The sequence below is a fragment of the Myripristis murdjan genome, chromosome 24 (genome assembly GCF_902150065.1).
Source record: "Myripristis murdjan chromosome 24, fMyrMur1.1, whole genome shotgun sequence".
NCBI classification, from domain to species: domain Eukaryota; kingdom Metazoa; phylum Chordata; class Actinopteri; order Holocentriformes; family Holocentridae; genus Myripristis; species Myripristis murdjan.
The window spans coordinates 24,990,309-25,013,652 of NC_044003.1; the positions used below are offsets into that span (position 1 = coordinate 24,990,309).

The following is a 23,344-nucleotide window of genomic DNA, read 5'->3' on the forward strand; positions in this document are numbered from 1 at the left end:
AAAACAGCCACGTCATGTTTCAAACCCCCCTTTCGATGTTACTCTAGCATTCATGTGTCTCAAAACACACTCTAAGGAACATTTAACTCTCCGCCGTACGAGTTGCCATGGCAGTCATATGAAAAGTTGCCTCCCTATAAGTTGGTGCAGGACCTGTTAAGCATCTGTGGGTCCCTCATGCGAGAAATAAACCATGCGAGGCTGGTGCAAACACGGCCACAATCACAGCTTTCGAGAGTGGGAAAGAGTAGGAGAGCATCAGGATGATTTATCCGGTGTCTCCTCCATCCCTGCCCTCCCTCCCTCCCTTTGTCACTGCTGCAGCTGAGTCTGAAGTACAATAGCGCCCCCACTCCTCCTCCATCCGTCATCTCTCCCTCCCTCCCTCCCTCCCTCCCTCCCTGCAGCTGTTAGTCATCAGCAAGAACTTGTTTTTTTTTTTTTCTTCATTCATCCTCTCTCTCTCATCTCATCCAAACTGATTCCCATCTTCTCCTGACAATCTCTCGGATACGGTGGGCCTCCAAATCCGCATGAAAAAAACTTGTTTTGTCTTCCCCTGACCATTTCAATCAGATTTCTAATATGTTATTTTGGATAGCCGTCTTTTTTTTTTTCTTTTCTTTTCTTCATTTCTTCATTTCTCTATTTTGCCCTGTATGAACAGTCTCATTCACCCCCATGTTCTCTCGTCTTGCACCAGCAGTTTTTTTTTTCCCTTCACCTCTCCTTGTCAGCTGCTCTCCTTTGCTCTCTGTCTGTCTCCTCCTTGCATCTTGCCTGTTTCTCTTCCTCCTCATCCCTCCCTCTCCGCCTCTCTCCCTCCCTCCATTTTCTCCCGATTGATGCCATCTGAGGTTGCAGGCCCAGGCCGCCGGAGCTGCAAATTTACCCAGCAGCACACGTCACTAACCGGGGAGCGCAGAGCTCCCAAAATAGCAATCGGCGAAAGGGGGCCCAAGTGGTAGTTACCGAGGACAGATTCTGACAACAAAATGAAGCTTTCCAGACATAATGTGAACACCCATCGCCTAATGAATCATCCGCAAAAAAAAAGAAAAAAAAAATGGATTGTTGTATTATCGCGTTTTAACTCTATTTTCGGATAAGCAATTATTAAGACGCGTTGTTTGGAAGCAATTGTTCTGAATGATTTTTTTTTTTTTAGGGTTTTTTTGCGCAAAGTCCACAGCATTTGTTCTTCTAAAACAGAGGACGGTCGTTTAAAAAGCATCCACGCTTGCCTGCGTGCTATTAGATCCCTGGCAGAGGAGAAACAATATAGCAGAATCTGGTATGATACAGCTGAGAGACACATGAAAGGCTCCTCTGATGTGAGTCATGCACTAGAGCTCGTCCCACCCATTTGCTGATTAAAACCTTGTTAGGCTACCGAAAATAGACGCTTTGCACAATATGCACAAAGGTATCTTGGAATGCTATTTGTAACAGGCTTGATACTGTTGCCAAAGTAACATACACTCATTGATGTGATCCCCCCCCTCAAAAAAAAAAAAAAAAAAAAAAAAAAAAAAAAAAATCCCGATCATACTTTTCTGATCACCTCAATACACAAGATATGGCGTCACTGCTAGGCACAGGCATACCATGTGATGCAAAGCTTGCAATCTGAAATCAACTTTCCCTCAAATGAAGCAGATGATGATGATGATAGGAAGGAGTGCAGCATAGACACTGTTTGCACAAGTTAGTAGGCTCCTACACCAATAGGTCAAAAAAAAAAAAAAAAAAGAAAAGAAAAGAAACACACACACAAAAGCAAAAACAAAAACAAATCCAGCTCCAGTCTTGTCTGATTTGTTGCCCTTTGTCCTCAGGAGCATGGCGTGCAAGCAGACACAGCAGTGTTTTGAGTATTCAAAACTGGTTGCAAATCCATTAAAATTAACTGGAAAAAGGTGTCACTCGGCCCCGGCAATTTCATGCAGCACTGTGGTGGTATATACCAGCCAGCCTTCTCTTCAATGAGATCTTTAGATGCTTGCATAATTGCAGGCTGTTGTTGCATAAGGGGAAAAAAGACATGCAGGGTTTAATTAAGAGCAGCAAACAAAGGCGACATTCAGAGTTTCTCTTGTTTCGTAGAACAGCCTGCGATTCCTAGAATTTCAGAAAGTATTCCCTTTGTGGGAAATCTTGATTTATGAAACTTTTATTTGCAAGGAGCCGAAATAAAACACATACAACAAACCACTTTTAATTTATGGCCTCTTAAATCTTTAGGTAGAGCTATAGGCGCAATTACACGCACTCATGGTGCGGAGTGAATGTAAAACAAATGGTAACTGCTAATAACTCTTCAGTGGGTGTCTGAGGAGACTGATTTTGCAGTTTTTCTACTTAACTAGCTGTTAGTAGCGTCAGTCGTCCAGTAGATCTGCAGCTGCACGATAAAGGGATATAAATGTATTTAAGGGGACTCATTTCATGTTCAATTTCCCAAGTGAATAACCTTGTTCTTGTTTACAGCTTCTCATCCAACTGCCTTCCGCAGAGCCTCCTGAAAGCAGGTCTCCTGAGGTCTAACTCAACATGGCCTCAGTTTTATCCACTGAATAAGTCTGTTATTCTTAAGAGAGTTCATTACAGTCAACTTCCCTGTAATACTGCGGGCCTTTATTGCACCCAAGGGGGCACAAGCATGTGGCAATAACATGTAGCAGAGATGAAAATATTAATTTACCACATCTCATGTGAAGTGCGTAATAGTCGGTTCACACAGCGAGAAGGCAAAGGGAGGGAAAGAGTTGGTGTGATTGTAGTAATAATGTGGGTTTGTTGGGGGCGGTGGTGGTTCACCCAGTGATATCTTCAAAATGTTTCATGGATTCCATTTCATATTGCCTCTCAGCTAATCTGATTCGGTTAGATTATTTCATTAAACAGTAGGCTTGTTTGTCCCTCCAATGCTGAGAGGTTGGAAGGGAATGCGGGAACTGGCCATGACTACAAGGTTCAAGAAAGCTGAGATTGGGAAGGTTGTTTTACTCAGGAACGTGACCTGAAATTATTGGCCCCAAGCACAGGAGAGAGGTGGTTTGGCCCCCCTCCACTTTCTTCTCATCCTGTGACCAGCAGTATTTCACCTAAGTCAGGCATTTATTATGTGCCTATCCATTCACAACTCAAAACACCTCCATATATGTAATTCAACTGTGCAATTCCTGGGCAGATCTGAATTGTGAATTTGGGTTTTTGGCACCACTTTGACAGGGCTAAGTCATTCTCAGCCACTTACACCTTATTGAAAACCTGCCTAGGGAAAAAAAAAAAAAAAAAGTTTTGTTTAGTAGCACAAATTGTTCCAGCTTGCCCCGGTTACAGTTGCCTGTATCACATTTTTGAAGGTTTTATTTGTAAGCCGTTTTGTAGCTTTCAGCCGAACCCTTGGTTAAAAACCAGAGAAGTCCACCGGGAGCCATCTGAAGAGCTGTGCACACAGTTTGTATTTGCAGGACGGACTGATGAAATTCAGTAAGCAACATTTTTTTTTTTTTTTTCCAAATGGACACATAGTGTTTTGGATTGAAATGCTTCAAATGCACATTCAGGGATCACAAGAGGCATTTCAGTCCAGGCACTTTAGGGCCCCCCTGCAGCTTGGGGCCCTGAGTAGACAGTATCCCTATTCCATTTGGCTTTTCCAATGCTTTTCGTTCTGATTGAAAAATTGTCAAAAAAAAAAAAAAAAAAGGAAAAGTAATGACGCACAGAGGATTTTATTTTAAGGTATTCTTCCAAACCCTGATTATGCCCTGTAGATATGAGCAGAAAAAAACTTGCATCATCTGAGATTGACCCTCCTTTAAATTATGCTTTGCTGACTTCACCCATGGCAGTCCCGCACAAACATTCACAGTGTCATTTAGAATTACCCAAATCATCTCACGTGAAAACCTTATGAGGACCCCTTGCTTATTTGTACAGTATGTACACTGCAAAAACTCAGTGACCTTATCTCACTTCACTTGAGGCAAATAAGCTTCAACGACTTAGACAAATCTGACTGATTTAGATGAAAAGCTTGCTTGTTTATAACTGGCTGGGGAAAAAGAGCGTGGTTTGGGTCGAAGCCAAAGCCTGTACACGTAGTGCTTGAATGTTCCTGGCCACTCCACCCTTCGCCACTTTTGCAGAGTACAATATGGAAAAGGAGGTTGCCTTATTTAGGCACTAGATGGCGCTAGAACTCCACATAAGAGCACATGCGTTCATTAAGGCGCACTTACCCTAAGCATTTAGACAGGACACATTTAACAGAAACCACTTTATCTGGAAAATTTGGTGTCATCAGTCCCCATGAAAGTGTTTCTATTAAAGATATAACATTTTATTTTGTGCCTTAGTGCAGCTTTTAATGCTCTTTTTGAAATGCTGAGGTGCAGCCAAGGAGACACTGCAAAGATGTCCATGTTTCCTGTATTTTGGAAATTTTCAAGGTGTTTGAAAAACAAAACTAATCCCTCATCAAAATGTAAATCCTGCTAATACAAAGGTCAAGCATGATTCACATGCTTTTTGTCGCTTAGAGTGAGTGACAAAGCCTTTAATGGGAAAAGAGATCCAAACAGTGTAAAGGATTTGTTTTTTCAAATTGTAATACCGTTGATTCATTTCTGGCAATGGCGTTCAAACATGACTAAGTTGACATTTATATATGTGGGAATGTGCACTGACAAATCCATATTTTGCCTTCTCTCACCGGCAACTTCTGTTCTGCAAGAATTTATATGCGAGGTGGATATAAGCAAGAATAAACACAAGACGTTCAGCGAATTACCACAGCTTAGCTCTGGCAGAGATAGAGAATTGTCTTGTAAATTATGTGTCAAAATAGCTGCCGTAGTAATTCCTTAAACGCCTCCTCTGTTACATATTTAATAGAGGACATTTTCTTCCCATTTGGAAATGATTTCAAAGCTTTTGATAAAAAGACAGTCATATGACAGCAGAATTGTTTTACATGACAGCTGCAAAAATATACTCAGTCATTATAAGTGAATATCTGAATTTTGAGCTACAATTCATTCGGATCCAAAAAGCCTTCGTCATGTTCGTCAACACACGTGAATATTCCAAAAATTGAAATAGCCAGATAGATTTTGTTCTGTGTGTTTGAATAACTCAGGCCAAGAAAAGCAGTGGCTTCAGTATAGAGAACAGTGTCGAGACAGAAATAACATACTTTATTGAATTCATTCACCAATAGTAGCCCTTTTTATTTAAAAGGTATCAAGCAACTTGGCATTATTTTTTTCCAGTTATATGCTCACTCATATTCATTCACAATCAAAATGTGCGGTTTGTGCTCCAGCATGAATAACTTACATTACTCTCTCTGTCAAAACAAACACATTTCTTATTAGAATAAATACTTCCATTCACATACAATACTTTCTCATCAGAAAAATGAACAGAAATTCAAGAGATATTACTGTTGTGTATGATCATTCTCATCCCCACTACTGGAACTGACACTGTCTTTCTTGGATCATGATCGATACACTGTGCGTGGCCCATATTCATATCCACATGAATTTGGTTTTCAGGCTCTTTAAATTGTGCGCATTGCAGGTCGTTCATAAATTCTTGATAAGCTACAGCTACAACAGTTTCAGTTATTGACGTAAATATGAGTTAATGCGTACACTGCTGTGTACCCATGCAACTGGGCTAAGTGTTAAACTTACAACTCTGTCTGGCTCGATCAGGATGGAAATCAGAATGGAAGACAAAGGCCACCGCTGAACTCCCAGTGCTCTGCCACAAAAAGACAGAGGATCAGAGAGTCTTTTAGGCGGAGGCAGAACACGTTCAGCCCTCGATCTTACTGCCTTAACAGACCCCACATGGCCATTTGGAGGGTTCAGGGTCTGAATCGATGAAGCGAGCGAGACAGACTAATAAATACAAGAAAGAAAACAAGGCTGCGGTTTGGGCATCTATACTGTTTTAGGAAGATTACCGGTGTAATCCCTAGATATATCAGTGCCCAAAACTGACAAAGTGCTCCTGAGCAAAGCGGATTCATTACCTGAGTAGTGAGCAGCAGTATTGAGTAGTAACCCCTATATACATGTACCAGACAGCTCCAAGGACAGGGCAGACATAGGAGACGAACATATGTTAGATAAAAATAATACAATGTAACAGGCATTTGCTTGCACTATGCCCTGTCCTGGTAAAAAACAACAACAACCAACAAACAAACACACAAACGAACAAGGAAGAGGCAGGCGCCACTATTCAAAGTCCAGACGGGGTGGCTCGACACGGTCAGGCGTGTCGCGGAGGAAGCTGATGAGGACCTCGTACGTGACAAACACCACCATATTGACAGGGAACGCACGTAGCCAGTTGATGCCTAAGCTCCTGAAGAACACCCCGGCTCCCTCCGCCCGCACCGTCTCAGCGATGCAGTGGAAAAACCCCTTGTATCGTTTCTTCTCTCTTGCACCATCCATCTGCAGGCGGGCTTTGATCACGTCCATGGGCGTTCCCACAGTCCAGCCTGCCATGCCTGCGATCCCGCCAGCCAGCATCACACCACTCCAATCTGGTGGCAGGGGAGAGACACTAGTTATTAAGGGATGTTGGCATGTTGGCATACAATGTTACGCTTATGTCAGTTTCTTGTCACACAGTGCGCCTCATTAAAACCAATGGATAGTGCTTACCACCAACTAATGAGCTAGCTTGCAGCTCGTGGTACCATCTACAGGCAACCCAGGAACACAAGTTTGGAAAGCTTTTCAGAAACCTTATGTTTAGTCTAACATTTGACCTGTGCGTGTGTAAAAGAGAACACACACACGCACACACATACACACACAATCACCTCTCACTTCAAGGCATATGAGTTGTCAAGAACATTGAACAGAACTAAAAAGCCAAGCTGTCTTCCAAACTAAAAGCACAAAACTAAGCAGTTTTGGAATTAAAAACTTTTTGACTCCGCCAGCCTGGAATTCCCCTGACACCCTCAGATGAACTTATGAGCACATACACCCATGCACTGATGAACATATTTCTTCTCCCACCTAGCTGCAGAGAACATCATGTCTCTCATGTAGTGGAATTAACATATAGTCCTGCCTACTCTTATCATAACAGCAGATGCAGATATAAAATACAGTGCTTTCCAAAATGTACACATTCAGTGCACAAAATAAGAAAACTACTTCAACTTAGGTTATGTAAAACAGGCCATGTTTATTTTTTATATAACATTTTCTTTCAAACAAAAAGTTTCATCCTATTTAAACAGGCTTGGAGGATGCTCTCTCTGAGACAATCCTAGCAGTAGCCACAACTAGAGCTGCAAAGGGCTGGAACATTTCTGGTAAATTTCCAGAAACTTTCCAGAAACTTTCCATGGGAAGTTAAGCTGGGGAATTTTGGAAATATTCCAAGCTGGAAGCTGTTGTGGTTGAAAAACCTACCACTTGGGCCAGATGAGTGATGGTTCTCTTCCACACTTTTCTTTACTGCATCACGTTAGTCTGAGTACAATAAACCGAGCCAGTCGATTGAGAAGCTTCTTCGAGTTTGTATTGTGTTTGCCTTTGCACTGCTCATTAACTCCTGCTGCTGTGGAGCAAAGACTATGATCCCTCCTGATTTTTTATTTTTTTACGGCCATTATGAGGATTTTACACCATTAAAACTGTGTGATCAACATCCGTCCCACACAAATCCTCATGTACACAAACCATCTGAGTTACACAATGGTGTCTAAAATGTACACCAGTAATAATATTAATAATAACAATAATTATAATATTTACATTACATCTTCAGATTACATATCTATAAGTAATGTCTGCATAGCTACATACTTCCCAGGCTATCCATGTGAATTAACTGGAATATAAGGGAATTAACAGGAATTTACAGGAATTAACTAGAAATTTGAGATAAATTGTACAAACTGTATCATATACAGACTAATACAAATTTTAAATATGACATTTTTTTAATTGTCTTAATTATGAGAAGAACTTTTTTATTTTTTTCATTGAACAACAAAAAAACATGAATGTTGAATAAAGTAAACAAATTCCCTATGACCCTACCCTCCAAAAAAAAAAAACAACAACAACAACAAAAAAAAACACACACAAACAAATAAAAAGCCCTATTCAAAATGTAAAATGAAAGCGTCCACCCTGCTGTAGCGTGCAGGATCGGTGCATGTGATGAAGGAATGCACAGTGCAGGGTAAACACTCAACTGAATTTGTAATAATCTAGTGGCTTTAAGCAAGATTATGCTTCAAGATGCTTTTTTTTCCAACTACATCTAAGTTCCCCGTTAGAGGCAAACCTGCAAGTTTGCAATTTCCAGTTTACTCCTGTTAATTCCTATATATGCCTGTTAATTCCCATGGAAAGTTTCCAACTTTGAAAATTCCCCGAATTTTGCAACCCTAGCCACAGTCAAGGCAATTTTGACCAATTTCACATGTTGGCATATCATATCAGCAGAAATCTTCATTTCAACTCGATACAGATATTTCACTTTAAAGCCAGTATCAGCCGATGATGATGTATTGATATCATTGTGCATTCCTAATTTCTACACATTTGTGATATTCTTATAAACCCCCCTAATCATGAATTATTTTTAAATTCCATAGGAAAGAAGCACCAGTTTTATAGGGTATCCTCCCTGTCTTCTCTCTCACGCACCAGACGCCTCATAGATTTATAGATTTAACAAGATCCACTTTCCTGCCTTACGGCTCTCTCTTCTGTTCCTCTCATCCTCTATTCCAACTAATCTCTAAAACAGTCAGAGAAGCCTGCTCAAACGTGTAAAAATACACATCTTGATTTGTCTAACCAACGTTAGCATCTGCTATGTTCAAAGTCCTTAAGTTATGCTGAAATATGAAAAACTTTGAAATATGATGTGTTTGCCAATAGACTTTCATAATGTGGCAACACTGATGACAGAAATGAGTGTGCATCCAATTAAAAGCACACAGCCTTCAGATAGATAGGACAGCAATAAAAAAAAAATTCCACTATTTGACGGCAAGACTGACTTCCTGTTCAGACAAAGAAATTAATTAGTTAATGAGGCCTTCCTTCATAAGGGTGCCAAATATCCTCTTTTGCTCAACACCCGCCTACTAGACTATAAACATTTTACAACTCCCTGTCCCTCTTTTCATTACTCAAGGACTTTAGTTTTTTATTCCTTTAAGAATTTTTGCTCATATTCTGGATTCTTGCTCTTTGTCCAGGTTTTAAGACATTGCTTTTTCGGTGCTTGTTTTGTCTTGCCTCCTTGCACAGCATCCTCTCACCTGTTTACTGTATTTAGGCGTTTAATTTTCAGCTTTTGCTGAAAGGCTGAAAGCTTACCAAGAAAGACCCATTCAACTCAGAAGATCACAAAGAAGCCACAAATACCAGTTTGGCCAACACATGTCAATTTGCCACTTACTAATTTTGTAAATTGCTATTTTAAGTCATCTGTTATTTTTATGTATTGCAAATTATTTTGCACTTCATGTGCTCCAGCCTCATTGTTTTTGTAGTTATTTCCCTTAAGTCTTCCAAGACCGTCTTTGAGACTTTTTTCACAACTATTGTGGTGAGAGTACAGCTCCTTATGTTGGAACCTCCAGCCTGCAGCTGAACGCATCAACACCTGAAAACACACATTCACCAGCTGTGTGTTGCTTCTGTGTGGTATCAGCTAATCTGAGCTTATCCAGCGTTGGATCCATTTACCTTACAAGACGCATCAATATCATATCACAGTGACTGTGTTCAGAAGAGCAACAGCTTGCAAAATAATAATTGCCTGTGATATATAAAAAGAATAAAAATGAAAATGGACCACTGTTTTAAGTATTACTCATATAAGAGAGCTACTTATTTCCATGTCAAAGTTGGCAGGGCTGCCAAGGGTTAATTAAATCATGTAAGCAATAGGGCATGAGATGCTGCTCTTAATGTTTTTGGACATCTAATGTATGTTAAGTTACATTATTAGGCACTCTGGTTCATGGGGCTTGTGAACTGGCAGTATAAATGAGCAAATCAATAGTGACTGAACAATGACAATGACTACATGTTATTTTTCCGCCAAGCAAACTAGTTCTTGAAAACTGTGGCGTTGATTGGTAAGTTTTGGTTAATGCATCAAAACTTAGACTATCAGTTATTTGGTCACATGTTTATGGTGTATTATATGGCTTTGAACTTACACCTAGGACTAACTGTTCTTATATAAATTGCTTTAAAACATGACTTAGATAACCTCAGCATATCAACAGTCATCCCATGAAACATTAACATTTCCAGAAAACCTTTGCAAACAGCGAGCCTTTTGTCTTTTCCTAAACGAGACAATGGAGAGTTCACCTGAACGTCACTCACCTGGTCCCTTCTTGCCATTATGTGTCAGCCATTCACAGACGGTGTTGTAAGTCAGAAAGTATGTGGCAAAGGACGGCCCATCTCGCAGCATGAGGGGGAGAGCCCCCCTGTAGAGTCCCAGGACGCCCTCCTCCCTGACGATGCTCAGCAGGCAGTGAACCGGGCCGTGGTACTTGGGTTTGTGCAGGCTGGCGCCCCCCCGCATGGACTCTGTCTGGCACTGCAGGCGCACTTTCACTATGTCACCCGGAGACATCACAGATATCTGTCAGAGCCAGATGAGGAGAGACTGTCAGTGTCACTGTCCCACCTAATATGAATATGGTGTTGCACATGCATACAGAGAATAAAATTTGAAAGGCAAGAAAAAAAAACACAGTTAATGGTGGATGTATAGGTCAGTGGTTTCAAAATGGGGTCCAGCAACCATCACAAGTCCTTTAGGTGCTTTTGGACGTCGTCAGCCAAGTGAAATAGTGTAATATCACCATAATTTCAGTCACTAGAAGTCATTACGATATGATTGTTATGTTCTTAATCTCACCACTTTGAATCTTTTTGTCAGTGCTAAAGAAAGGCGTCTAAACAAGTCAGTCCTCATCACAAACCAAATCACATCAAATGGAAGTCTGCGGCTTAAAGGAGGTCAACTTGGAGTGTGGAGCATGAAAAACCTTTGGAAACCCCTGGTAAAGGTAACCATAAGGTATCTGCTGTAATATCCAAGTTATGAAAAATAGATAATCACCAAGCCTGAGGTCTTTATAAACAGAGGTTGTTTGCATGAGTGAGATGTTTGCATGACTTACATACTTACATACATATTAATATAGTACCATGTTATTGTACAATGAAGTTAGTAAACATGAACATGGATGTAAAATCCAATTTGTACTACCCATTTCTTGTCTAATTTGAGATGACAAGTGTCTCTGAAGTATTGTCAACAGTGTACACACCATTTATGAAACTTGATTTGTTACCTGAGCTACCCCTCCTGCCATGCCAGACAGGAAGACCTCCAGCTTGGTGTTTGGAGCGCCGGGGGCTCCGCGAAGCTGGCTCAGACACTGCAGGCAGTTCCTGTATGTGCCAAACACCACTGAGGAAGTCATGGAGATCGTGGTGACGGGCAAAGTCATGCCTTTGAAGAAGCCATGCACCTGAGGGAACAAGCGAGGGTGGAGGAATCCATTGGAGAGCAGGTCTCAAAGCAAACAATGCAAATCATAAATCATCAGATGTACAGCCTAGTGCTCTATCCTCCTCCCTCTCTCCTCCCTTGGCTACAATAGTGCTTACATCATTACTCTTGCATCAATATCGTGATATGAGCCCCGATCCGACCTTGGAATTTGGATACTGTAATTTTGTGTCATGGCATAAGCTTTGTCTGCATTACAGTAAAAGGATACAATGTTATGAACTTGTTAGGTTGTTCCAGCTGCTCTATGATTTGCCTCTACTTGCTCAGCCATCATAACCACATTACGAATTATTGTTTATCACAAATCTCTTTTGCATGAATAAAAGTCATTGCCACAATATTGTCACAACATCAAGTTATTTGGTCAAAGATATTGTGATACTGGAATTTGTCGACATCGCCTAACCCTAATACAAAGTTATTGATATAAGACAGTGATTATTAAAAGACACTCACCCCCTCTTTGGAAAACGTAGTCACAGCACATTGCCATATTCCGGTGAACTGCTTTTGTGTTTGTATCCGCACCTACAGGATCAAAGAATGTGGCCTTAGAAATTATGCATGCTTAATTTAGAGCCATCCCTATTTCAAGGACACACTTCACTACTTTAACTTGCCTTCACGGTGTCCAGAGGGTAGCCGACTGCAACTCCACATGCTCCTGTGTTGTCAAGAGAAAAGACAGCGGCAAGGACATGAGACAAACCACTGTGTTCAAGGTTGGGAGCTGAAACGTCAACACTTATTATTAAAGCTGCAAGCAGCGTTGGACGGGCCCTCGCCCCCCCGTGCACGTCGGGGATGGCGCGCGTGTCGAAGCGCAGACAATTCGTCCGTTTGTTCCAGTTTTAAGGGTATTTTTCGGTGCTTTTATTGTGAAAGAGTTTTGGGCTTTTATTTTGAAAGGCCGCGGAAGTCCTAGTGTGTGACCGACAGGACTACTGGCAGCTGCTGCATGATCACACCAAAATGCAGGCACACACACTCACTCACACAAACACACACACACACACACACACACACACATACGCACGCACACACACACACACACACACACACACACGACGCCAACAAAAACCCACTGGTAGTACATTCGCTGCTGGTGCCCCTCTGGCCACTAGCAGCGCCCCTCCAGCAGATGGCGCCCTTAGCATGTCCTAGTGTGTGACTGACTTGAGTAGTGGCAGCTGTGGCATGATCACACCAAAATGCAGGCAGACAGAGAAATCCTCATTCAATCTAATGGAGAAATCCAGAAAACCCACCCCTGTTTGAGGTGTCACAGCTCGGTCACCGTTTGAGTTACAGACTTGATTCAAAGCTTAAACGAGTCACGAGACTCGCATCTATAAATCTCCTATTTACATGATTTTGCTATCTTTTACCGTTTTGGAGTTATGGCAGTTTTAGTTTGAGAGTGTTTTCTGCTCCCTCTGAGCTCTTACAATGGGTGTGTATTGCGCATTCCTGAGGCAGCTAGAGTGAGTCACATGTCCAGGCAGAGTGCAGAGCAGAGCACACCAGAGTCCAAAATGTTTTAAAACTCTTCAAAGCTCCCACAAACTTGGTCCAATCCACATCAAAACTACATATTTTTGTAGGAATTTTCGTCCTCTTTCCATCTGCATAGTTTTCAAAGCCATCAGACTTTTACTTTAGACTCCAGGGGCTTAATTAGTGCCAAGTGTCAGCCTCTGCACACCAAACTCCATGGGAAAAAATGAGGTTTTGGTTCTGGCCACTCCGACTTTGAGGTGTTATCACGTCCAAATTAAACGAGTAATGACGAAATCCTTCAGAACTTTTGTTAAGCACTGTGTCCTCTGTCATCTGTGAAATTTTCAAGCCGCTGACATTTACGCCCTGGGAGGAGATAGATTTTGTTCAAAGCCGAATTTTGGGCGAGAACGTGATGTTCAAACGCAAATTGCGGACTTCCTGTTGGTTTTAGAGGGGGAGTGTCAGCGCGTGAATTGTAGGGCTCGATGAGACCTACATTTCGGCAGTGGTTTGGTCTTTCTATCACATTCCTGTGGGCCACAGCGGCTGCCTTTGTGTGCCTAGGTGGCGCTACCGAGCCCATTTTTGCACTTAGGGGGTCTGTTTGTCCATTTTATCCAATTTTTCACCAGACCTGGCCTGCGTGCCGAATTTGGTGAGTTTTGGAGCATGTTTAGGGGGTCAAATTAAGGCCTAATGACACGTAATAATAATAAGAAAGAATCACTACAAATACAATAGGGCTTCGCGCTGTTCCAGCGCTCGGGCCCTAATTAGTCCACACTGCCTGCACCATCAACTTTCACAATCTTCCATCTGTAGTGTCTGTGGGATGTGAGTGGACTGTCAACATGACACACACACACACACACACACACACACACACACACACACACACACACCACTGACAGTACAGATGTTTTATATAGAGTGCGACGACACAGCAGTGGTTAAAGGCAGTTCAAAACAAAATAGTTAGTGATAGCTTCAGGTTAATCTTCCCAGCAGCGACTTATCAGTGCTGTGCCATGCGCAGAGCCTGGTAGTAAACACGCCTCGGCGCTGCAGCGTAACGGCAGCGGCTGCTAACTTTACCTCCAATGGACCCGGCCACAAAATCGGCGATGTGCATCTTTCCGACCCGGCTGGACACCAAGCTGTGCTCGTCGTTATCTCATTCTCTTTTCTACCTTGCTCCAAATAACCTTAACCTTGAGCTGCCGTGTGACGTGGAGCAGCGGAGTCGCACACCGCCACACGTGAGCGGTATGTAACACGGAGCGGCTACGTCGAGATGTTGTGAAACAGACGCTCCGACTCTAGCCGATTTGATCGCCGGAAATTGCCGAAGTTTCAACGCTGCGGGCCAGCACGGATGATAAAGGCACTTTTCTGACAGCCGCCGCATATAAAAGTAGACTAGAATTTGTATTCATGCAAAGCAAAAACATGTAAAAGTCTGTCCATGTAGAAGCTTCAGTCAGTCAGTATAAATTAAAAATAAATAAAATAAATAAATAAATAAATAAATAAAATCTGATTAACAATTATATTGGGGGAAATAGGTTCCACTGACATAAACTGAACTGAGACAAAAAAAAAAAAAAAAAAAAAAAAAAAAACAATATATAAGTTATTCCTCTTTATAGAGGTCACAGCGCAGTTTGATAGTTTGATTACTTTTTTAGTGTTCATAAGTTTGATAGTCTTTATCTATTCTTTAAATTCACACACACACACACACACACACACACACACACACACACACACACACACACACACACACACACACACACCACACAAACAAACACACACGCCACACAGAATCAATAAGTTTACCGTGAAACTAATGTTAGATCTATCATCTCTATAATGAGTAATGGCATTTATAAAACATTTATTTTACTCGAATGAAAGAATTCATATTGTATCACACAAGTAACAATGTTAAACTTGAATGTAGAAGTGTCTTGCTTATTATAGACAAACACACGGCAAATTGAGCCAATGAACAACGGGGACGCGTTTACGACGTGGGTGTCGGCGTTTGCTCTTGGATCTGATTGGACCGGACGTTTCCTCGACGTCCCGCCCACAGTGACTTCCTGCGACAGCTAGCTTGCGTGCTACAAATAGATACCGACACAGCGGGCGAGTGTCCACACTGACTGTAAAGCCACAACGGTTCATGGAGGTCGAATAGCTCAGCGGCACCCGGTTTATTCAGAGAACCGGAGAATACGCTTACTAGCTGCACGGGGGGGAATAAATTGTTGGACATTTTACGAGTTGTCATGTGTAGCGATAGCAGGCAGACTAGTTTCTAGCTAGCTGTTATCTAATGCTCGGTAATGTGGACACCAGCGGCACTGTCAGACGGTTCGTTAGGTCAGTGAGCTAGCCAGTGCACAGCGACGAAAACGGTCACAAAAACTCAAATTTGATTCAGTCACTATTTTTTTTTGGAAGAGTTTAACCAGTCAGTTTTAGGCGGTGCTCGGTTCTGCTTCAGCTAACGCGACAGAGCGGTGATGGACTTCCTTGCTGGCTGCATTGGAGGTAAGTCAGTGGAAACCTGCAACTTCGACGGCCCATTCTGTTGATTTATTAATGCTAAGGACGAGTTTCCACCAGCCCTTTTGACTGAACACGGTGTAGCTCGAAGTGAAAATGCTCGTGAAAGTGTGTCTTGTTGACAGGAAATTGGCCACCACCTCCATTAACAACGTGATGCAATTCTATCACCAGATTACAGGTGCATTTTCCAAATTCCGCCGCAAGTTGGCACACTACGCCCATTCTCCAGAGTCCCGAAATGCTGCTGGTTGTGTCTGACCTACCGGCAGACCTTGACAATGGAAGTGTAAGGTTGTGCTGGTATTGTGGATTGGCTGTGTTGGTCGGATCTTCTGTATTCTCCACTGCTAGTTTTTCCCCCTACTTTTATTCTTCACAGTGCAATCAGGTTCATGGTTTGATTGCTAAATAATTTAATACAAAGGATCAGGTTGCATCTCAAAATGACAATATTTATTTATTTATTTATTTATTCTCTTGTTACCTTCAAATGTACTAATATTTTTTAATCAATCATGGTCAATTTGCAGTTAAGCTCCCAGAAAACGGTTTAAGTAAAAATTGTTACTCAAGTGTATGTGTCAGCTGCTTTGTGTCTTGATGACTATCTAAATAGCCCCTTTAAATAAAACATAACCTGTCCCACTTAGTTATCATGGGCAACACAGGCTTTTGTCCTTGCACCACGCAAATGCCAGCTCATTCGTGGCACTCGAGTCTCCTGCATTTCTCCTTGAAGTCCTTTGTACACCCTGTGAAGAATTCAAAACACGCACGCTCTCCATACCGGGACATGCAACCTAAGATAGCTTGGCTGGGAGTTTGTGCTTACACACCATAGACAGAGAGCATGAAACACTGCACACCCCTCCATAGACCAATCACATGCTCTCTGTATGTTAGGCACAGTGAGTGGCATGTAAGCCCATGTGGTCTCCCACCCTGTCACCATGACACAATCATCTGCAGTGAAATGGAGATGCTGTTTACTCCTTGGTATGGCCTAGTTTATGTGTAGCTGTAGTGTACTCGAGGAAGAGAAAGTTAAAGAGGTAAGCACACTGACATTGGTTTAGAACACAGTGAATGTTGTTGATTTAGGCCTCTTCTGTGATGGTTTGTCACATGAGAAGAGTCTTGATGCAATATCCTTTGCTTAACCTACCTCTGCTTGTTTTCAAGCACTGAAATCATATTCGCTCTCTCAGGTCAATGACCGATCATCTTGGTGTCAAACATACGCCTGCTTGTGTTCTTTTCCTGGCTTACAGCAGGGGCTCCGTCCTGATTGGCTGTGTTTACGCCAGGTCGTATGACAAAGCAGGCGCTTAGACAGGATTAGCTAGCCCTTTACTGTAGTGACACAGGTGGCCCATGAACTGCAGATCTCTTTTCAGGCTACGTTTTATCGCAAAAAAAACATTGCAGCCCTCCAAAAGACATCTTGAATTATAGTTATGTTTGCTAGTATGTTGAAATTTCCGCTCAGCATCAATTTCAGCAGAGCAGGCATATCCAAAAAGATCGTGTTTAAATTCATATGTGTCAATATTAGGAGGAAATAGTGGATGTCAGACTTGCTACTTGAGGGTTGATATGCACTCTTTTAAGTACCAGTTGACACGGTTAACTGTTTGTGATGCTTTCAGCCAGGCGTGGCACTTTCATCATCCAAGTACTTAGGAGGCCCAAACTGGCATGAGACCATAGGCACTGCGTGAACCATATTACGTAACATTCAGAGAAGTGCTAAGCAAAAGTTTCAGATTGTGATGATGCCCAGTACGCTGGTTGGGTAGGGTGTTTTCTCATGATGGAGATGGCAACATATTCTCATGTTACACAGTTGTGCTGCCTGCAGGAGTTTCAACCTTAAATAGATGACAGTATGCCTGATGGCATATCTGTGTCTGTGTGGGTCAATATTCATGAAGTAGGACTTGTAAACAAGTTTTAGGAAGATTGCTGATATGTAGTTGATGCAATTTCAGTGAGAGATTTATCATGTAATCAAACTGAATAAAAATGACTAACAATGTCATTCTAACTCCTGTTTTTTTCTCCAGGTGCTGCTGGAGTCTTGGTTGGACACCCTTTTGACACAGTGAAAGTAGGTTTTCATTTTTTTTTCCTCTTTACATCACAGCTAAATGAGAAGTGACCATTTGTCCTTGTTTGCTATATCATATCAAGTCTGTACAATTGTGTAATTTCTTGCATTTTGAATGGATATTGTATCCCTTTCCCAGAGATGGCATAATTCTAGTGGTTACTAAGTGCCGTGCCAGTAGGAATAGATAAAATGTTACAACCTGTAATACAAATCAGAAGTGTTTGAACATGTAAATCCTGGAAATGTAAAATCTGTCATTGCTGTAACAGATCAAGTTGTAGTCCATAACCGACTGACACTATGAATAATGCTTTGGGATCAGCTGATCATAGAATTCCTTTTTACTTGTAACAGGGACTCTCTTCCTTTTTCCAGAAAAAAAGTCATACTGTGTTTGTAGATAAGGATAAACTACCTCCTCACAGCATAACACAGTAGTAAGTACAGCTCAGGTGAAACCACCTGTCTCTGTATCAGTCAGATTGAACCAGAATATTGACAGACCTTCCCTTCTCCCCTCTGCTATAAAGTTATTAAGAGTTCACTTTCTGTTTTAAACATTTTTTTTCATCAAGTTGTCATCACAGTACTCTATAAGGCTAATGCACATTGCCTGTACCCTCCGTTGTCACCCTTTTCCCTGTGTTATTATGCAACTGGATGTGATAGCACTTCACTGGATAGCCTGATTAGATCCCCAGGTATCATCTGATGAACAGAGAGTGTCTCTTTTCCAGGTGAGACTGCAGGTCCAGAATGTTGACAAGCCTCTATACCGCGGGACCTTTCACTGTTTCCAGTCCATCATACGACAGGAGTCGGTATGTCTATTCATTTCACTTGGAAACCTCAAAATGTATAAGAACACTGACATGTGGTTAAGAAGGACTGGGCGATGTGGACAAAAACAAATTTCACAATATCTTTAACGCAGCACCTTAATATCACCACTGTGATGATATTGCAGTTATGACATTTGGTGCTTTCATAACATGTTTACAGATTACGATTTGTCATTTGTCATTAGTAATGGTGACATGATGACAAAGCAGGTGGAGGCAAATAACAGAACAGCTGCAACAGTCTAATAAGTTTAGAAAATTACATCCCTTTACTGTAATAGAGCCTTAAAAACAGGGCAAGACAACATTTATGTATTAACACTATATTATAATATCTAAAATTCCAGATGATATCTACTGTTAAAGTATGTTATGAATCTACAGATTTTTGTTACTGTTGAAATAGTCATTCAGTTCGGTGTGTTCGGGTGTTTCTGCCCTTTAATGAATTATATAGCTGTCAACCCGCAGTTCAGTTATCATTGATGGAAATTGCCTTGCATGATCAACAAAAATCAGCAACTTGCAGTTTTAATTCATTTAATTTCCCAGGGTAAGCCTTCATGGCAGCATCCAGCTAGCTGTTTTGGCCTGCTATTTAAAGTCAGTGAGGTCAGCTTGACCTGAAATTGGACCTGCATCAGACGTTCTTGGTCTTGTGACTGAATGGGATGCCTTTGTTATGGTGCTGGCTGGAATGCTCACACTTTCCATGGGGGCGACTGCAGTTTTGTTGAATGGGGTCAGACTTGTTTGGTTTGTTTATTTACAAGCCCCCTGGAAAGCTTTCTCTCCCACTGTTGACCTAAACAGCCTTGTTTTTTGACTTCTGGTACATTCATTATTATTATGATTTTTTTTCTTTTATTATCACATTTCTTGTCACTTACATCACAGGATTTGTTACTAAAAGCATGTGACTACCACATGAACCTCCCATGCTATCCTGTGATACTGTTGCAGCGCGGTGATAGGCATATTTTTAGGCAGAGCGTAGCAGTTGAGTCTCACTGTGAGAGGTTATTTTACCAGGAGACAATGCAGTAAATTTAATTTAAAACAACTGACATAATTACAGTGAGACTGATCATGTTTTTATTTTGTTGAAGAAGTGGACCAAAGATAGCAAAAAACAGAGCCTATCCGCAATCGCAATCAATTTGGAACTTCAACTGTTGTGATATGATAAATGACTGACACATTAGAATCTTTTGGATTGAACTGTAATGTATGTTCATAGTGTAGCTGTAATAAGAGACTGTAGGGTTAGAAAGCATTAGGCCTCAGTTGACAGCAGTAAGCCTGCAGTTGAAATATGGGATCTGCTTATGTAAATATTGTCAACTGCTTTTTGTATGTGTGGGTAGTCTCGGGGAAAAAAAAACAAGGAATAGAACTTGCATGCTTGGTGTAGAAAGGATATTAATGGCTGTATTTGCTCTTTTGATGATCTTCACAAACCATATCTCTGTTCCTCTTCCCAGATGCTTGGTCTGTATAAAGGCATTGGATCCCCCATGATGGGCCTTACTTTCATCAATGCCATAGTGTTCGGTGTCCAGGGCAACACCATGCGGCTGTTGGGGCAGGACACCCCCACGAACCAGTTCCTCGCTGGTGCAGCAGCAGGCGCCATCCAGTGTGTGATCTGCTGCCCTATGGAGTTGGCCAAAACCCGCATGCAGATGCAGGGCACCGGGGAGAAGAAGTCCTCACGGAAGCTGTACAAGAACTCCCTGGACTGCTTGATGCGCATCTACAACCGTGAGGGATTGTGGGGCGTCAACCGCGGCATGGTCACCACTCTTATCCGTGAGACGCCGGGCTTTGGAGTGTACTTCCTGGCCTACGACGTGCTGACGCGCTCCCTGGGCTGCGAGCCAGATGATCCCTACATGATACCCAAGCTGCTGTTTGCAGGGGGGATGTCTGGCATTGCATCATGGATTTCCACCTATCCCGTGGACGTGATCAAATCCCGTCTCCAGGCAGACGGCGTAGGCGGGGTCAACCAGTATAGCAGCATCGCTGACTGTGTGCGTCAGAGCGTCAGGAGAGAGGGCTACATGGTGTTCACGCGAGGCCTCACCTCCACACTCCTAAGAGCCTTCCCTGTTAATGCAGCTACCTTCGCTACCGTCACCCTCGTCCTCATGTACGCCCGGGGGGTCGAGGAGGGACCAAAAGACTGTGAGCCGGCTCCGCCGAGCCACCATGCACAGCTGCAGCAGCAGCAGGCCCAGCCCTCCAGCCTGTGACCAGCCAGCAGAGGGCTCACCCTCAACTGAGGCACTTTACAAGAGAACGGAAAGACAGAAAAGTGTACAAACCCATCATCATTACTGTTGACTCAGTTTCACAGAAGACCAGTCATTCCCAGTTTTAGAAGAGCAGCACCCTGACTTTTAGCAACTTGTTTTTACATATCATTCAGGATACAAAGTGAAATGCTTATTTTGAGGATTCATGTGAATTCTAAGGTTGCCTCTGCATTTGAAAATTGTTGAAATTGGGAACTTTAGAATTCACGTGAGCTTTTTACAGTAGCCCATATCCTGTCACAGGTCCACTTGGAGCCATTGCTCTTGACTTGTTACTGAGCCACACAACTGGAGTGTGTGCCAGCTACTGTAGACTCATCTGTCTCTGTTATTTATATCTTTTAAATATGCAGTGTTTATCTGTGGATTTTTTTCTTTTATATGTATATTATAAGACCATTTTTCCTGCCTTATGATATTAATACTTTATCTTCTGTGAGGAAGTTGAAGCACCTATCTGTACCTATACTGTATCTTCTGAGGGGCAGAGCAAGAAAGAATGGTGGAATGTAGCACGTGATAAGGCGTGTGTGCAGAACTTATAATGTTTTGTCGACTTCCAAACCAAAAAAGCTTATTGCAGTTACTTAATGGTTATCACTAACGCACATAGTGTTACTCCATATAGCTTGTCTCATTGTCCATAATCAAGAAGAACTCAATCGCACTAGGATGGAGAGAATTTTAGGGAGCCGATGAGAAATGTTTGTATGTGACTCAAAGTTGTAGGTGGTGTGTTATGTATATTTTTTTTTTTTCTTGTCTGAGTGGCATGTTGTGTTTTACCAGTTAATGTGAAGTTATTAAAGGCATATTGAAGGCCTAATGTAGACCACAGCTGTACCACTATTAGCTTTCTTTGATTTTTTTTAAAAAGATATATCTATATGATGGGACAGCGATACATTTGTTTGAAATATAATTTGAAGGCGTGAATTGTTTATAAGGTAAAAACACTGGAGAATAAGTGAGAATCTGGTGGTTGTGAAGCAGAGATTTCTCCTTCAGCAAATCCTGATGTTAAAACCTCTATATGTATTTGCTCATAATTCCCATCCTTAAAGAAATCTGGATTGTCGCTTTAATTAAACTTATTTATTTTATTTTATTTGTTTGGTTACTTTAGCAGTTAAATTGTGTGCAGGTATCGCTAAAGCCAGAGTGGAAATCGTCTGCTTCTCTGCACGTGTGTGGTCAGTATTTGACAATTTCGTCTGTATTTTTATGCCTGAATGTTCAAGTTCTTGTTGGAAGTCTCGATTTATCTCCAAGTCATAAGATAATCTCTCCGTTCCCCTCACGATGCTGTAATCTGTCAGTGTGTGATAGTGTACACACCTTTTGCACAAGGTTCCAGAAGATAATTCTTGTGGTTTTAGTCAGAGCTTGCAGATTGGAACGTGTACAATCCAATGAATGCTACACTGTAAATTATTTCTAAATGCAGGCTTTGGGAAAGGGAAGTTGCAGATGCACTAAATATTTAAGTATGATGAATGTAATATTCTTTACTTCACCCAGCCTGACCGAAACTCAAGAGCATATAACGGTGTCGAGCAAATTCTCCTCTTTGGTTGCTTGTTTGGACGGGCCCTCGCTGCCGGGAGCCTTGCACGTTTCCAAAGCCTTTACATGCTGCTTCTCTGCTTTGTTCTGGTCTGACGGTGGCTGATGCACAATGACACAATCAAAGTTGAGGTGCAAAGGGATATTTGGTGTGTCTGTCAAATCTGCCTGTGTTAACCATTAATTCCACCTCTGAAACAGTGACTGTTACCTCTTGCTAAGGTCATGGTTAAGCATATAGATTAGTGGTTTTTACTGTACAGGACGTCCATTTGCATAAATGAGACTTAGGCTTGAGTGTTTTAAAGTGATGGGAAGTGTAAATATATACATAAATAGCATATATTTTTTGGTCTAACTTAGTTGTGTGGTTCCCTGAATGAGTGAGTTTATGCAGTTTTAAAAGTCTCTATTTAAACAGTTTGGTTAGCTGTTACAACAAAGAGATTTTGACTGGAAAACTGAGACATGCTATTTTTGTAACATACTGATAATAATGCTGAGGCAGTTAACCTATTTATTTAGATTTGTTCATGGGAATCTGTACAAATGGGTAAATAAAAATGACTGACTCAGACTTCAGGAGCATTCTGTCTCTTTTTTATGGACTTTTCCCACCATATGTGGCTGACTAACTCAATATTAAAGATATGTTCAAAGAATAATTACAAAATATCTACATTTCATATGCATTGTCATGTTAAATTGTGAAAACAATATGGTTTTCCATGATGAACAGTATTTATGAAATTGTGTGCATAATCAAATGTGGTTTTCCTTTACTTTTCCATTAAATTCCT

General features: G+C 41.6%; 2 protein-coding genes across 2 annotated transcripts; one reads left to right on the forward strand and one right to left on the reverse strand.

Annotated features, from left to right (window-relative positions):
- Window positions 1-5,186: 5,186 nt before the first annotated feature.
- Window positions 5,187-14,424, reverse strand: slc25a47a (solute carrier family 25 member 47a). The gene is made up of 6 exons (XM_030046837.1): window positions 14,221-14,424; window positions 12,243-12,286; window positions 12,079-12,150; window positions 11,399-11,578; window positions 10,416-10,680; window positions 5,187-6,577 (listed from the first exon to the last, which is right to left on the reverse strand). Exons 1-6 carry the CDS (start codon window positions 14,255-14,257, stop codon window positions 6,264-6,266), a joined length of 912 nt encoding a protein of 303 aa, XP_029902697.1. The 5' UTR covers window positions 14,258-14,424; the 3' UTR covers window positions 5,187-6,263.
- An 809-nt stretch (window positions 14,425-15,233) lies between these two features.
- On the forward strand, window positions 15,234-23,121 carry LOC115355915 (mitochondrial basic amino acids transporter-like). The gene is made up of 4 exons (XM_030046836.1): window positions 15,234-15,684; window positions 17,769-17,812; window positions 18,553-18,636; window positions 20,142-23,121. The coding sequence occupies exons 1-4, from the start codon at window positions 15,657-15,659 to the stop codon at window positions 20,913-20,915; spliced, it is 930 nt and encodes a 309-aa protein (XP_029902696.1). The 5' UTR covers window positions 15,234-15,656; the 3' UTR covers window positions 20,916-23,121.
- The last annotated feature ends 223 nt before the right edge of the window (window positions 23,122-23,344 follow it).